This window comes from Myotis brandtii, unplaced genomic scaffold (genome assembly GCF_000412655.1).
Source record: "Myotis brandtii unplaced genomic scaffold, ASM41265v1 scaffold1377, whole genome shotgun sequence".
Lineage (NCBI taxonomy): Eukaryota > Metazoa > Chordata > Mammalia > Chiroptera > Vespertilionidae > Myotis > Myotis brandtii.
The window spans coordinates 178,217-194,056 of NW_005354903.1; the positions used below are offsets into that span (position 1 = coordinate 178,217).

The window sequence follows — 15,840 nt, forward strand, 5'->3', positions numbered from 1 at the left end:
AGCGTGAGTGAGGGTGGCATCGCAACCTCCCGATCCGCCCTGCTCTGTGCATGACGGGGCGGCGCCCCAACTCCCCAATTGGCCCTGCTCTGAGCCTGACCAGGGGCTGCACTTAGGGATTGGGCCTGCCCTCTTCCACCCAGGAGCAGGCCTAAGCCAGCCGGTCGTTATCTCCCGAGGGGTCCCAGATTGTGAGAGGGCACAGGCCGGGCTGGGGGACCCCCCCTCCCCCGCCCCCCGAGTGCACAAATTTTTGTGCACCGGGCCTCTAGTAGCTATATAAAAGAAATAACTCTTACCATTTGCAACAGCATGGATGGACCTGGAGAGCATTATGTTTATTGAAATAAGCCAGTCAGACAAAGATAAGTATCACATGATCTCACTCATATGTCAATCTAATGAACAACATAAATTGATGAACAAAAATAGACCCAGACACATAGAAGCATCAAACAAACTGTCAAACTTCAGGGGGACGTTTAGGGAGGGTGGATGTAATGAACCAAAGCACTTGTATGCATATATGCCTAAGCCATGGACACAAACAATAGGAACATTAAGGTCTGGTTGTAGGGTGTGGGGTAGGCTCAGAGACCTCAATGGGGAAAAAGGGACCATTTTTAACACTTTCAACAATAAATATTTTTTAAAATAAATAAATAAAATGATGTTAGCATGCGTGTCCTGCTGTAATGAATTCTTCTCAATGTGACAAGAAATTCAGACAAATTGATTCAAAATGTATCATAACCCCACAAAAGGAACATGTTGTAAATCAAGTAAGTGTTGGGTCAGTCAATAAAGATAACTCTCTTTTGGGACAAATAACAAGCCTTTCTTACAAAGTTACAAAATTCTCACATGTTACTGCTATTTGTATATTGACAAATGGTTCACGAATGGCACCTTTGGTTGGGAAATATCAGTAAGGCAATAGAAAGTGCCTACCTTGCTTTTCCCATTTGTCCACTAGGCCATCCAGGGAAACATGTTAGCAGGACTCCAGGTCACTGAAAATTGCCAAAAGCACCATTTGAGTTTTGACAAGTGAATTTCATGCTGCTTCTAACAAGCCATGAATATAAAATTTTCAGTCTATCTCTGTGCGTTTTCTCACTACATCAAAGCTATTCCGTGTACACAGGCCACTGGTTTTTCTGCAGCCAAATTTCTGTTAAGGAGATTACCCAGACTTGGGAAACTTCTCCACCACCTTTAGGGATTTGGAAACACATTTGACCAAGCTGGTGGTTTACCAAATTTCTGCAGTTTTGTCAGTTTTACCCACAGTTCATTATGCATGCTATCCTCAACATCAGAATTGGTAGACTGTACTGATAGCATTACTAAAAAACAAAACATTTATTTTCTTTTAGTAACAAAAAATTAGTTATTTGAGAACAGAAAAGTATTAAATTTCTGGCATGCAAGCTATGGTGACACCATATGCAACTATGGAAAACAAAGGAAACATCTTTGTAGAAAAGAAACTGCTGAGGCTGCTTTTCCAAAGGGTCTGTGGGAGGAAACTTGGAGTGCTATCTAGGACCAGGCTGCTTTTACAAAGTGAAACTGGGAATGGTTATCTAGGTCTTGTGAGATACAACTGGAAGTTTAGGCTTTTTCTTGAGAGACTGTGCTGAGCTGCTGCAAAGCTAGGAGGAAATCTGTGTATGTCTCCTTGTTAGGATTCTAATCTGTGCAATTTCCCTCCAACAGGGACATGACACCTAGGACAGGTTCTTTCTGGCACTTTGGGACAAAAGGTGATAAATGAAGGACACCTGACTCTTGATTTGCTTTGGGAAAAGATCTGAGTCAAAGGCAATGTGAAAATTAACAAAGGGAAACCTCACAATAATGCAGCAAGAGGCAGAAGGGAAAGATCTCTCATAGTCCCAAAAGAGGTCATCAACAGAAAAATTGTCAATGACATTCCCCAACAGAATTTTCAAGAAATATAAATCATCCATTATAGTTCATGCCAGGAATGGAAATACTCAGTCTTCTATAAGAAATGGAATTCTCTAAGAACACAGCAATAAAAAAGATCATCTCTCTGAATTGCTATCCCACAGTGGCACACTTCAATAGGGCATGCAGGAGGCAGCTGATCATACTCTCTCATCATTGATGTTTTTATCAGAGCATGCAGGAGCACTGCATGAATCTGCTTCTCTGAGTGGAAATGAGTCCTCATATTCTTCAAAATTCTCCCATTTGACTACACCAGGGCAGGTCCTTTTGAACCCTGCCCACTATACTAACTGTTGGGAACTTAGTCCAACCAGTGTGAGCGATGCAGGCCGATTCTTGGTGGCACAGCAGACAGAGAAGCCAGGAGAGGTTGTGGGTGTATAAGGTGACTATTGCAGAAGCCAGTGGCAAGAAAGCCAGTCATATACATCAAATTCCATATATGCAGGCAGCCGGACACTGGCTGGTAAATACATATCTTTCCCATAAAGCAGAATCAGTCTCTGTACCCACAGCTATTATCTGAGCAGCCGCATGCTGCTCCTTAGACTCCTAGCTTTACATAGCAGTGCCTGAGCTCTCCCTTAGAGCTTCAGCGACAGCAGCTTCTCTTAGCTCTCTGGCTCAGCAGCTTCTCCTATCTCCCCTGCTCAGCTCACTGGCTGGTTAACAGGGTAGCTATATCTGAGTTCTCTGTGAGCTCTTAACCTTACATCGTAGCAGTATCAGCTCCATCTGAGCTCTCCTCTCTCCTGCACACATAAGGGCTACATTCTCTGTGCCTACCAACTCTCTTCTCTGAGCTCTCTCTAGCCTCTGATCATCTGCTCTCTCTAGTAGACTTCTCATGCTTTTGGTCAGTAACCTGTATACTACTCAAGAGACAAATAAGGCTTGTTTCCAACAGTGACATAAATCATTTTGGCTACTGAAGGGCACAGTGTACCCTATGTCTTTGCACTGGCTTGGTATCTTTGCCTGATTATGGTTTCCAGGCTCAGAGTCCTTGGACATCCCAATTAGGCCCATGCTCAGAGAGGCCTTTGGCCATTCTACTATATTAATTACAAGGCCTCTGTGCTCCCTTTGGCCTTGACTATCCAAAGACCTGAAATGGTTCCTAAACTACCTCTCTACCTCTCACTTTCTCTTTGAAATAATTATAATATATTTTTTTAATAAAGAAAGAAAGGGTACTACTTATGGTGGTGTTTACATGTTGAAGTGTGCAACTGATAGAGGGCCTGGGACAAAGAGCTTAAGCCTATCTAAAATTAATACTAAACATAGTGTCAGCAAAGAAACTGTTTAATACATGGTGGGTGACCTGGATGTTGCTGGTTAAACAACCCCACCCCAGGATCTACTCACCTTTCCCTGTGCACTTTATATCTAAAAAGAGCCTCATAGATGAACAACAGAGTCCACATGAAGACCATATTGATGTCAAGAAAAGTAAACAGGTCAAATTAGGGCAAGGTGTACTGACACCATGAGTCAGAGTGAGGCAAGATAGTAAAAAGCTTAGAAAATACCTGGGCAAGTGGAATTGGAAAATTGAGAAAAGAAAATTAAACAAGCCAACAAAATTTGTCAACTTACTAATACACCCAGCTTGTGAATTACAAGACCTTATCTTGCCTAACCAAGGACACTTGAAAAAAAATGGCTTATACCCTCTTCCCTAACCACAGAATACATAGCATAAATCACTCTGGCCTGAGAAAGTGGAGAATAAAAACCCATTTAATGACATTTGTGCCAGCTAAATCCAAGGACAGATGAAGTTGGAGAACGAACAATAAAAAAACACACATAAAAACAAGAGAGACCTAAGACAGAAGCAAAACAGACCAAAGAATAATTTCAAACTGTCCCATACACTCATTTTGATGCATAAGCATGTTAAAAGACACTTAAAAAGCTGATTAATATTCTGCTTATATACATCTTTTATATTCTTGTCTACAGAAAACAACACAAAACAATAAAAAGCCATCAGGACAATGAGTCTGTGCAGTCTTGCTCTGGAGTACACTCATGCCCCTTATCAAGCATGACTTTTTTACTTCCTCCTTAATTCTGAAGGTTCCCATGAGATTTGGAACAGGGGAGCAAAGGACAATGGCAGCTAGTCAAAGGCTTACCCCATGATCCTATCTTCAAGGACCCAATCTTTGAGTTCCCAGGGAGCTGAGAGCAGCTGCCAATCACTTCCCAGTGACCTAAAGCAGCAGTGCCATGCTAACTAGTGTCACTGTGACCTTCACATCCCGGTGAGCTAAATCAGCCCAACCATGGCTCACTCTGCCACTGTGATCTTCACTTCTCAGTGAGCTAATGCAGTCCCACCATGACATGCCCTTTCACTATCACCTTCACTTCCAAGTGTGCAAAAGTAGCTTCACCTTAGCTTACTTATGTCACTGTTACTTTCACTTCCCAGGAGCTAAGGCAACCCAAAATGACTCACTTAAGCAACTGTGACCATCACTTCCCAATGAGCTAATGCAGCCCCACAATGGCTCACTTCTGTCACTGTGACCTTCACACCCCAGTGAGCTAAAACAGCCCCACCATGGCTCACTCTGTCACTGTGACCTTCCCTTCCCAATGAGCTAAAGCATCCCCACCATGGCTCACTTCTGTCACTGTGACCTTCACACCCCAGTGAGCTAAAGCAGCCTCACCATGGCTCACTCTGTTGCTGTGAACTTCCCTTCCCAATGAACTAATGCAGTCCCACCACGGCTCACTTCTGTCACTGTGACCTTCCCTTCCCAATGAGCTAAAGCATCCCCATTATGGCTCACTTCTGTAACTGTGATATTCACCTTCAAGTGAGCTGAAGTAGCCCCACCATCGCTCACTTTTGTCACTGTAACCTGCATTTCCCAGGAGCTACAGCAGCCCACCCATGACTCACTGTGTCACTGTGACCTTCACTTCCTAGTGAGCTAAAGCAGACCCACCATAGCTCACACTGTCACTAGGACCTTCATTTCACAGTGAATTGAACAGCCACCCCAAGCATTATTTATCACAATGACCCACACTCTCAGTGTGCTAAAGCAGCCCCAGCATGACTCACTTCTATCACAGTGACCTTCAATTCTGAGTGAGCTAAAGCATCCCCACCATGGCTCACTCTGTCACAATGACCTTCACATCCCAGTGAGCTAAGGCATTCCTGCCTTAGCCAACTCTGCCATGGTAACCTTCAAGTCACAGTGAGCTAAAGCAGCCCCACCATGCTTCACTCTGTTACTTTGACCTTCCCATTAAGCTAATGTAGCCCCACCATGGCTCACTCTGTCATACTGACCTTCACATCCAGTGAGGTAAAGCAGCCCCAATATTCTATACTCTATCATTATGATCTTCACTTCCCAGTGAGCTAAAACAGCCCCACCATGTCTCACTCTGTCACTGTGACCTTCACTTCCCAGTGAGCAAAAGCAGCCCCAGTAGCATACTTTTTTCATCTAATATTTCTAGATAGACATAGCAGAGAACTGCTTATGTCCTCCCCTGTTGCTTCTTTTGTACCAAATCCTTTTTTTTGTTTCATTGCCCTAAACTTTAATATACATAGTCTCAAAGCCAACCGAACTTCTGTTGTAAAATAATTACTACATGTGGTCAGGAATCCACACACTACAGAATGTCCTGAGGCAAAGTGTTCTGGATTGGTGTCTGTATGATATTAAGAGATGGTCCGACACAACTTGGTGTAGAAGCTTATGTCTGTGACTGAGGGTGTGTATATGCCATAGCTCTATAGAAAGCATTGGTTCAACTGTGAAATGTATGTTCAGACTTCCTCCAGGTTGCCTGATCTGAATGTGCGAGCTGTCTTCCCACAGGGAGGATACTCGGACATCCAGAGCACTGAACCTTGCTCCCAGGGCCCTTCCTTGAATTTCCTTATCTCATTGAGTAAAAAGCTCAGTCCATGTTAGTGGACCTTCTCTTACTTCGTCTTCCTCCCCAGTCACCACCATACAGGAGGAATTCTTGCTTCCCATGCAATCCCAAAGCATAACATACCCACTTCTGCAACTGCAAGGGCGGACATGCCCTCACAGGAACTGGTGATTTCCAGAGAGCCCATAGAAAAGTCGCAACCTATGCACAAACCACACGCAGGCAAGCAGACTTGATGCTATTTTATTTTGCTGTCTATGTTATTGCATTCTCTGGGTGTCTCCATGTCTGAGTACCTTGCTGCAGGGACCTTCTTCGCTTCTTTCCTGTGCCTGAAAACCATGTCTACTTGAAAGGACATGCTTATCTGAAAAAAGCACCTCATGTGCTCCACTGTCATTGGAAATAAAGCAGACAGTCCCTCATACTCCTCAGCAACTCTGGGAGTTCCCCTAAACACACCAATAGGGTCGGGTATCTTCTCTGAGCATTATTAAAGAGTATTAAGTAATTGTTCCCGGCCCAAACATGGAAAGGGGGTGACTGTGGCAACTGGGATCCCGAAGGATTCCTCCAGCTCTGTGGCTGACAGTTTGCACCCTAACCTACTGATAATGAGCAGGCCTCTCCCACTGGCCCTGGGAGGAAGAGGAGACCTTAGCGAAATAGGGGATGGTGGTGAGCAGCAATAGAGCAACCTGGCGTGGCGGCACAGCAGTCTAGGCCTCGGCATGAGGAAGATTCACAGACACCTGTGGAAAGGAGTACAGGAAGAACATGTCATGCCAGCCCCTGTTGAGGGGCAGGTGGCAAGGCCTGAGGGTGCTGAGTGTGTGGTGGGTGGCCTGGAAGGAGAGTTCAGAGGAGTGGCTCAAGGAATCTTTGATTCTGAGTGACAGTGGACATGCACACTCCCTCCTCCTGCCTAAGCCTCCCCTGCCTGAGCTGGAATTGCATTGCCCTTGTTGTGCTGGTAGTTCCTGTCTCACGCCCACACCCTGAGGACCTGGTGTCCCAGGCTGTATCCCTCCCAGCATCCAGGTGTCCCTGTGAGAGAAAAGGAATGGCCCAGGAACCTGGCAGCACACCGGGGGAGAGCCCAGGCAGCCCCTCCTCACCCGTCCTGTCTGCTCACTGGGGGCCATCGTCCTCTCATAGTACTTCAGGGGATTGAGCCACAGGTCCTTGCTGATGATCTGGTAGGGCAAACAGGGCTGGGTCAGGAGAGGACAGGGACCCGAATATAAACCCAAGCATCAGGCAGACACAGGAAGCTGTATGCTGGCATGACCAGTGACGTCCCACCTCAGCAATCCTGCCAGATCCTGCCATGCTGTGGTCAGAGAACCAGTTGAAGAAGTTAAAGGTGCTGTCATTGTGCCTGCGGCTGTAGGCCTCCCGTTCATAATGCTGGTACCACTGAATGGGAGTGGCACGGGACGCCCTGTATCCTGCAGGAGACGGGTATGTGAAGCTGGGCACAGCGCCTTCCCACCCTGCCCACCACCAGCTGCAGCCCATGCAGGGAGCCTCCTCTTACCTGTGAGGGTGATGAGATACTCCTTCACAATCACATCATTGCGGAAGTAGGGGTTGCTGCGGAAGCACAGGCTAATGGTACAGCAATCCCCGGGATACCCAACTTCCCTCACCTGCAGAAGGAAAGTAGATCCAGAGAGTGAAGTTGCAGCCCAGGGCTCCCGCCTGTAGCCATTTTCAGGGACAGGCCATTTCCCCACCTGCCCTCCACTGCTCCTTGGAGCAGGCGGACTGACCTTCAAATCGATCATGTGGCCGAGCATGTTTTCATCTTGGACGCTGATCATGGCCGACAACTCCGGATGGTTGACAAACTGCTTTGGGTCAAGGAGCCTGCACCCTGGGAGCTGGGCATGGACCAGCTAGAAAGTACAGCCTGGCCTGGCCTCTCCTTCCCTTAAGGCCACTCCTTCTCCAGAAAAGGCAGAAAGGGGCACAGCGCCACTCTGTTTCCTGACAGACCCTGATGCCCACCAGATTGTTTTGTGCTGAGGGCTTGACAGGCTACACATCACACATTCCTGCCTCTGACTGAGGAACTGGACATACAGACGGCCTGAGCTCTGCCCTTGGACCCCCAGATACCGCTTCTATGGTGCCTGTATAAGACAGAGGGCGTCTCCAGGATCCTGGGCCAGACTGGGGTGCACTGCCCCGAGCTTGCCCTCAATGTGTCTTTTCTATCCAAACCATCCCCACTGACACCTTTCTCTTGCACTGCCCCATGCACCTTGTGGTCCCGCTCCTCTACCCTCAAGGATACAGCTGTGGGCCAGAACCCAGGAATGTGCCCGATATTGAGGCTTCTCAGTTCGAAATAGGGCTTGCGCCTCTGCCATGTCCTGCGCCTGAGCCGAGAGAAGGCCCTGCTGGCTTGCTCATTCACGGGCTCCATCTCCAACTGAAGGGCCTGGAGCACCTCCAATGGTGACCAGGTGCACCTGCCCCCAGATCCTGACTGAGCCTGCTCCTGCTGCACTGGCTTCTCTTCTTGTGGCTTTGCTTCAGCCTCTGACTGTGGCTCTGCCTCGCCTACCTGCTCCATTGCCTTCATGGCATTCTCCCCCTCCCCCTTGGGGACAAACTGCTCCCCTGCAATTAATTGCTCCTCCATCCATCCCTCCTCCTGGTGGTCAGGCCCTTGCAGGACCTCAGTCTGTTCCTTCACCCTCAGCTCTTCATCCACCACCTCCTCCTGCTTCCCCACTTGCAGATCTGGGAAAACCTCCTCCCCTGCCCACATGCCCTGCCCTGGCACCACCCGCACCACCTGCATGAGGCCCTCCCGCCACAGGACAAACTGTTCCTGTGCCCCCAACTCCCCCTCCAGGACCTCCTTGTCTTCCCTGTTCTCACTCTCAGGCCCCTGCTGCACCTCACCCTCCTCTCCATTCACAAACTGCTCCTTTGCCACCACATCCCCCTCTAGGCCTTCTTCCTCCCTACACTGCTCCTTGCTTTCTTCCTCCTGCTGGACTTCATGTTCCTCCTTCTCCACCAACTCCTTCTCAGCATTCATCTCTTCTTCCATCCCCACCTCCAGCTCCAAAAAAATCTCCTCTCCTATTGCCACTTCCCTCTCCATCCCCTCGTCCACCCATTCCTGCTCCCCGTATGTCCCCTCCTGGATCTCATGATCCTTTTCCTCTACCACCAATTCCTCTCCAGCCATTACTTCCACCTCCCTCCACACTTCCAGTTCCCACAAGATTTCTTCCCCTGCCACCAACACTTCATTCCCTGCTACCACTTCCACTACCTGCATGAGGTACTCACCCTCCACGAAAAACTGCTCCTGTACCACCAACTCCCCCTCCAGCCCTTCCTCCTCAGACCCCTGCTGCATCTCACTCTCCTCTTCCTGCACAAACTGCTCTTCAGCCACCACTTCCTCCTCCCTCCCCACCTCCAGTTCCCCCAAAATCTCATCAGATGCTGCCACTTCTCCCTCCATCTACTCCACTTCCCAATGCTCCTCACTCTCGGGCCCCTGCTCTACCCCAAACTCCTTCTCCTCCACCAAGTGCTCTTCAGCCACCACCTCCTCCCCACTTCTAGATATGGCACAAATTCCTGCCTTTCCACCACCACCTCTTCCTTTGCTGATACTTCCACTACCTGCATAGAGTCCTCCACCTCCAGCACAAACTCTACATCCAGCACCAACTCCTTCCTCACAGCCTCCAGCTCTATCACAACCCCCTCCCATCCACCGGCTCCTCCTCCACTGTTTCCTTCAAATGCACCACCCCTTTTTTTCCTTGACCTTCTTCTCAATCCTCCTCCACAACTACCTTCTCCTCCCAACTACAGCTCAAGAATCTTTCTACTCTCCTCCCACAGTTCTATCCCTTCTGCCCTTAACCATTTGCCTCCTCCACCAACTCCCATTTCAGCTCCTACTCCTACTCCCACTGCTCCTCTACTTCCTCTGTGGTAACCAGAAAACTCCTCAATGGCCACCACTTCTCCTTCTGCCAGCACTTCATCCCTGATCTGACTTCCACAACCTATGCAGGGTCCTACATCTCAAGCAACAACTCTGCCCTCAATATCACCTGTGCCCTCACCTCTGGGGTCTCAGTTTCCTATACTTCCTCCAACATGAAGTCCTTAAAAGCATTCTTGGCAGTCTTGACCTATACCCACTACTGCATCCTGATGACCTCTATTACTTAAAGTTCCCTTGAGAACTAAGGTAACACAAATAACTGGAGAACCCTGAAGTTTCCTAGACCCAGCCTACTTGCCATGTGACCCAGGTTCTGAGCCATGTGGCCCAGATTCCAAAGAGCAAGTGTTGAAAGTAATTGACTGCCTGGACGGCATGACTCTGTGGTTGGGTGTCGACCTATGAACAAGGAAATCAAGGTTCGATTCCCAGTCAGTGTATATGCCCAAGGGTGTGCAAGAGGTAGCCAATCGATGATTCTCTCTCATCACTGATGTTTCTATCTCTATCTCCCTCTCCCTTCCTCTCTGAAATCAATTTTTTAAAAATATATTTTATTGATTTTTTACAGAGAGGAAGGGAGAGAGATAGAAAGTTAGAAACATCGATGAGAGAGAGAAACATTGATCAGCTGCCTTCTGCACAACCCCTACTGGGGATGTGCCCACAACCAAGGTACATGCCCTTGGCCGGAATTGAACCTGAGACCCTTCAGTCCACAGGCTGACGCTTTATCCACTGAGCCAAACCGGTTAGGGCTGAAATAAATTTTTTTAGAAAAGAAAATATCTGGTCTGATAACCTGTGGAGCCCACTGTTCATGTACCTGCCACTATCCTGATCAGGATTCTTGATTGTGACACTGTGTTTGGGTACATACTCTCAGGGATTTGGAGTACCAGCAGGTGGTATAAAAGTTGCTATGAGCAAGGGCAGTTTGCTGGCCACACAACCTGGTCTTTGCACATGTCCTCCAATCAGTGAGAAGGCAAGAAACAAACTACACAACCCTACCCCTCATTTTCCCCAACTGGCAACGGCTTCCCAACTGCAGGCCAAGAGTCCCCAGAGAGCCCAACACTAATACCTCATAGGCCCTTAGGTGGGGGTCATCTCCTATTGTTTTCATTGAAGACTAACCAGAATTTTATACTACTGAATTACTTTTCTGATCACTTTCCTATTGACCCAAAAGTCCCCTAGTAAGAGACAGGGACATGTGCCCTGGGCAGTCGAGGCTATCTATCCCAGGCTATTACATATCTGAGATCCAAACTGCAGGTCACAGGAAGGCCTGTGGCTCCATTCATGCAAAGTTAAATGCTTAAAAGAACAATGGCCAAAAAAAGGGGGCTCATTCTGACTGTGTTTAGGTTGTCATTTTCAATCTGTTCATTACTTTCCTCTGTCTCCCATTTCTCTACTCACCACTGTCTCTCCTTCGCTCCTCCCCTCTCCACCTTGGGTTTTAGTGAGCTATAGCCAGAAAAATGCCTTAAATAAAGAAAACTCTTCTTTTGAAAAGTTACTTAGTAAATAAAAGACCTATTCTCTTTCATAGGCACCCATTCACGTGACCAAGTGGAATTTGGAACTTTGTGTTCCCACTCCTTTCTACAATGGTTTTCTCATGTGTCAGAGAAACTTGTGTCTCCTCTAAGGCTGGGAAGGTACACAAGTCTTTGAGAGTAGCAGTAAGAAATACTCTCTCTTCCGGGGAAACACATTGAAGCTATGGGTTGGTCACCCAGGCAGTATATGTACAAACAGGTCTCAGTCAGCAGCTGATTCCTTTGCAGCATTTACAGCCCTGCTACCAAAAGAGGAATGGAATGGTGGCCACATCATGAGTTCTATTGAACCAAGATCAAGGGCAAGTCTGGACTCCAGGTGCAGTGCTCACCAGCACCCCCAATCCCATCATATCCTCTGCATATTCCTCACACACCAAAATCCTCGCCAAAAATTAAGTGTGAAAACTGGAATGGAGAAAGGCACGCCAGTCCCCCGCTTTAACAAAAGGCAAGTTTTATTCATGTGCTTGCCTCCTTTGGGAATGGGTTTCACGTTTCACCCTTGCTTGACATGAAGATAAACTTTGTTGTGTTGAGGTTTCTTCTCCTCTAGAATGTTCTGATTGGCTTATGTGGTTGCCTGTGTACAAGGAAGGCTTTGGTCTACTGACACAGCTTTGACCTTTTCCCTTTCCCAAGTGCAACCCATGCAGGGTGCTGTAGTGCACACCTGCCTCCATATACCCAGGCCTTAGCATCCTCCCTGGCATCTAACTCCTCTGACCCATGCTCCTGCTCACTTCTTCCCACACAGGGAGGGTGGCTCTACCTGTAAACTTTCCAATTCACAGGACAGCGCCCATCTTGAAAAGGTCAGCTGTCTTCTGTCTGACCACGGCATGTCTATGTGAGTGACCGCTCAAGGCAAGGGAGTTGAGAGCCTAAGGGTTGGGATCTAAAGTCCGCCCCCTGCACTCCTGTAGTGTACAAGGTCCCTGTGCGCTGGCCGAATTATAAGACTTGTCATCAGAAGTCAGCCATTCTTCCCTCTTCCTCCAGACATTCTGAAAGAAGGGAACAACATCAGAAGGCCTTCGAGGCCTGGTGTCTCCTCTTGTGTAGCCCAGCCTCTTTCCAGGCAGGCTCAAATGCAGGAGATGCTGCTTCCCCAGCCCCTTGTGAGGTCTTGTGCCCAATACTATTACATGTTCCCGCTACCAACAACGCAGAGACAGCAACACCTTGCAAGCTTCTTTATGGTTCTTTCAGTGACACTCACGTTAGGTGGCATATGCTCTCTGACTCTTCCGCAGGCGATCCTTTTCTCCTCTTTTCCTCCTGTGTAAAGGGAATGGACAGAATCCCTCAGCCAACCTTGGTGTGTGGGCACACACTGCATAGTTTCTGTCCTTCGGGGCCATATTTGATGTTCTGCTCCATCTCCTCTGAATCTGGAGTGTCCCCTTCTATACACACACACCCACACTCACAGGCACTGGCATGCGCCTGAAGGTGTGTTGGGCCCCTCTGAAGCACATGTCCACAGTCAGTACACCTTGCCTTTTCCTGGCTTGTTTAATTTTCCTACCCCAGGACTTCAATATTCTCGTCCAGATCCTGCTGCCAGTGCCAACATTGTGGGCTCAGCTCAGGGGAACTGAGCAGTGGGTATAAAAACTGAAAGAAACGTGAATTAGAGGCACTGAAAACGGGTAAGGCCTGGGAAGGTAGGACTCCGCTGGAGTGGCAAGAGGCCCAAGTGGGTGGCAAAAGCACCGACAACAGGATTGCAGAAACATGATGAGGAACCACGTTTGTTGCCCAGGGCCCTAGGCCAGTCATCCTGAAAGCCATGGTGCTTACAGCGCCCCCATCTGCTTACATTCTGTGGGCACCAGGACTCCCAGTTTCCCTTAGCTGCTCTCACACACATTCCGGGTGCACTAGGGTACCTCCAATTTACCCAGGCCTGGTTTTCCGTATTTACTTTTCTAAGGAGATTCACAGGGGCAACTACTCACCTTTTAATGCCCAGCAGGAGGGCTCCTTCTCTCCAACAGGTCCCCTCTGCCGCTCCCTCCTCTGGGTCCTGCATCTGCGGGGTAGTACTGCAGAGGATTGGGCCACAGGTCCTCGCTGATGATCTAGGAAGGAACACAGGGCAGAGGGGGACCAGACCAGTCTGCTAGTCTGCTTTTCACGCACGTGGGGCTTCCACCACCACATTTTCTGACAGTGGCCAGAGCAGTATCACCTCAGCAATCTTGCCTGACCCGGGCAGGGTATGTTTAGACAACCAGTTGAAGAAGCTGACGCTGCTTGTGTCTTGCCGGCGGCTGGGGGCTCCATGTTCATAATCCCAGAACCAGAGGATTGGAGTGGAACTAGAGGCCCTGTACCCTGCAGGAAGGAAGTTGGAAGGCTGGATTCCCATCGGCCCGATATCCTCACCCACCCACCATTTGCCTGCTCTTCCAAAGACCCATCCTGGGAACTGTCACTCACCTGCAAGGCTGACATCATATTGCTTAATGATCAGTTCGTTCAGGAAGTAGGGGTTGCTCCGGAAGAAAAACATCAACCTGCAGCGGTATTTGGGAAGGCTCACTTCCTTCACCTGCCAAGTAAAGTGTCTTGTCTGCCAGCTTCTGGAGTGAGCCTGCTTGCAGGAATCACCCACCTCCCCTCCCCTTCTTTCTGCTCAGACACGTCCCACCGGGTGCCCGAGCCCCCATCCCAGGCTCCACTCTGCCTCCCAGTCTGACCTCCACATTGATCAAGTAGTTCAGCAGGTCTTCATCTTCGTCACTGATGATGGCTGATATCTGCGGGTGGTTCCGGATCTGCTTTTGGTCAAGGAGCTCTCAGAGGCTGTGAAACGAAATGGGCAGCTAAAAGCCACGGAGCCATCCTGGGGGCATATGAGAGTTGGCCGTGGATGGCAGACATTGCCCCTGTTCCAACCTCCTCACCGCCCACCTTTCTTCACACATGCTCACAACAATGCTACCTGTGGGTTCATGTTCACCTGAGCTCCTGCCCTAACAATGGGAGGGTCCATTTCCAGACATGTTCTGAGCCCTCCCTGTCCTCTGTGTGCCTGTGCAGATGACGCAGTGCTTAGGGCAGCGGTTCTCAACCTGTGGGTCGCGAACAATGAAAATACATCCTGCCTATCAGATATTTACATTACGATTCATAACAGTAGCAACATTACAGTGATGAAGTAGCAACGAAAATGATTTTATGGTTGGGGGTCACCACAACATGAGGAACTGTATTAAAGGGTCGTGGCATTAGGAAGGTTGAGAACCACTGGCTCAGGGTGTCTGCATGTACTCTGGCCTTGTCCCTGGGATCGCTGACACGGAATGTATGGTCTCCAGAGACAGTGGCAGCACAGATCTTCTAGAGATCCGTGTGGGTCACAAAGGCTGCATTCCGGGTTGGAAATAAGCCTTTTATTGCACAAGAGTTGCAATAAAAGGGTGTGTGTGTGTGTGTGTGTGTGTGTGTGTGTGTGTACCTCTGCTCCTTTGTGTTTACCTGTGTGTGGGACTGTGGAAGGAGGGAGGAAGCCTGCCCGGAATTCCTATGGGCATCTGATGTGTTGAGAGAGGACACTGGAAGCATTCGGCTTAAACCTGGCTAAAACGAGCTGAGTGTTTACACTGAGCTTTTTGGTCAAAAAGGAAGAAACAAAAAACACTACCTCCAAGGATCTTTCCACCGCCCAGAAAAGGTGTCCTTCCACTATCTGATTGTGGCGTGGTACGTTGTGCCCATACTTCCTGGCCTGACACCTAGAAGCCGGCCCTCGCTTCGCCCAGTGCTGTGCCACCGGGGAGGGGAGGCCCTTTCCTCTGTCCTCCTCCCCTTCACCTTCTCCTGGCTCCTCCTCCACTTACTCCCTGTGGTCTTTGTCAGCAGTGAAGCCAGAAGGGCTCAGGCAAGGATACAGCTTGGGCCCAGAAGTTGGGGATGCACTGGATGATGGCCCTTCTGCACTCAAGAACGGGCTTTCTACGCCGAGAGGTCTTGCGCTTCACCTGAACATAGGCCCTGCTGGCTCGGGCACTCTCAGTGCTCAGCTGGACCTGAAGGGCCGCCAGCGCCTCCAGTATGGGCCGGCTGCTTGTCCCACTGGGCCCTGGCTCTGCTCGCTGCTCCTCAGGCTTCGCCTCTGCTTCTACCTGGGACTCCGCCTCCTCTGCAGCACTCATTTTGTCCCCAGCCTCAGCTTCCACCACCTGGGAGAGAAGGTCCACGTCCAGTAGCTGCTCCGCCCCAGCAGCACCTGGGCCCTCGCCTCCTAGGGCCTCGGTTTCTGCACAGCGTCACGCTTAACGTGGAGGTCACCTCGCCACCCCTCCTGCCCTGGCCTGCGTGGTCCCCGCCACGCCCCGCCCTGCACCGGTACACACAAGC

The 15,840-nt window shown here is 49.3% G+C and overlaps 1 protein-coding gene across 1 annotated transcript; it reads right to left on the minus strand.

Annotated features, from left to right (window-relative positions):
• Window positions 1-6,626: 6,626 nt before the first annotated feature.
• On the minus strand, window positions 6,627-15,635 carry LOC102254941 (trichohyalin-like). The gene is made up of 11 exons (XM_014535093.1): window positions 15,372-15,635; window positions 14,178-14,255; window positions 13,918-14,029; window positions 13,434-13,556; window positions 9,499-9,680; window positions 8,177-9,352; window positions 7,683-7,763; window positions 7,448-7,559; window positions 7,213-7,358; window positions 7,026-7,103; window positions 6,627-6,659 (listed from the first exon to the last, which is right to left on the minus strand). The coding sequence occupies exons 1-11, from the start codon at window positions 15,633-15,635 to the stop codon at window positions 6,627-6,629; spliced, it is 2,385 nt and encodes a 794-aa protein (XP_014390579.1).
• Between the last annotated feature and the right edge of the window lie 205 nt (window positions 15,636-15,840).

Excerpts from the sequence above, each read along its gene's own strand:
- LOC102254941 (XM_014535093.1), bottom strand. The coding sequence starts at position 15,635 with ATGAGTGCTGCAGAGGAGGCGGAGTCCCAGGTAGAAGCAGAGGCGAAG. Across the intron at positions 14,030-14,177 it reads ACTACTTGATCAATGTGGAG|GTGAAGGAAGTGAGCCTTCC; the intron begins GTCAGACTGGGA and ends TTTACTTGGCAG. Across the intron at positions 7,560-7,682 it reads GCCACATGATCGATTTGAAG|GTGAGGGAAGTTGGGTATCC; the intron begins GTCAGTCCGCCT and ends TTCCTTCTGCAG.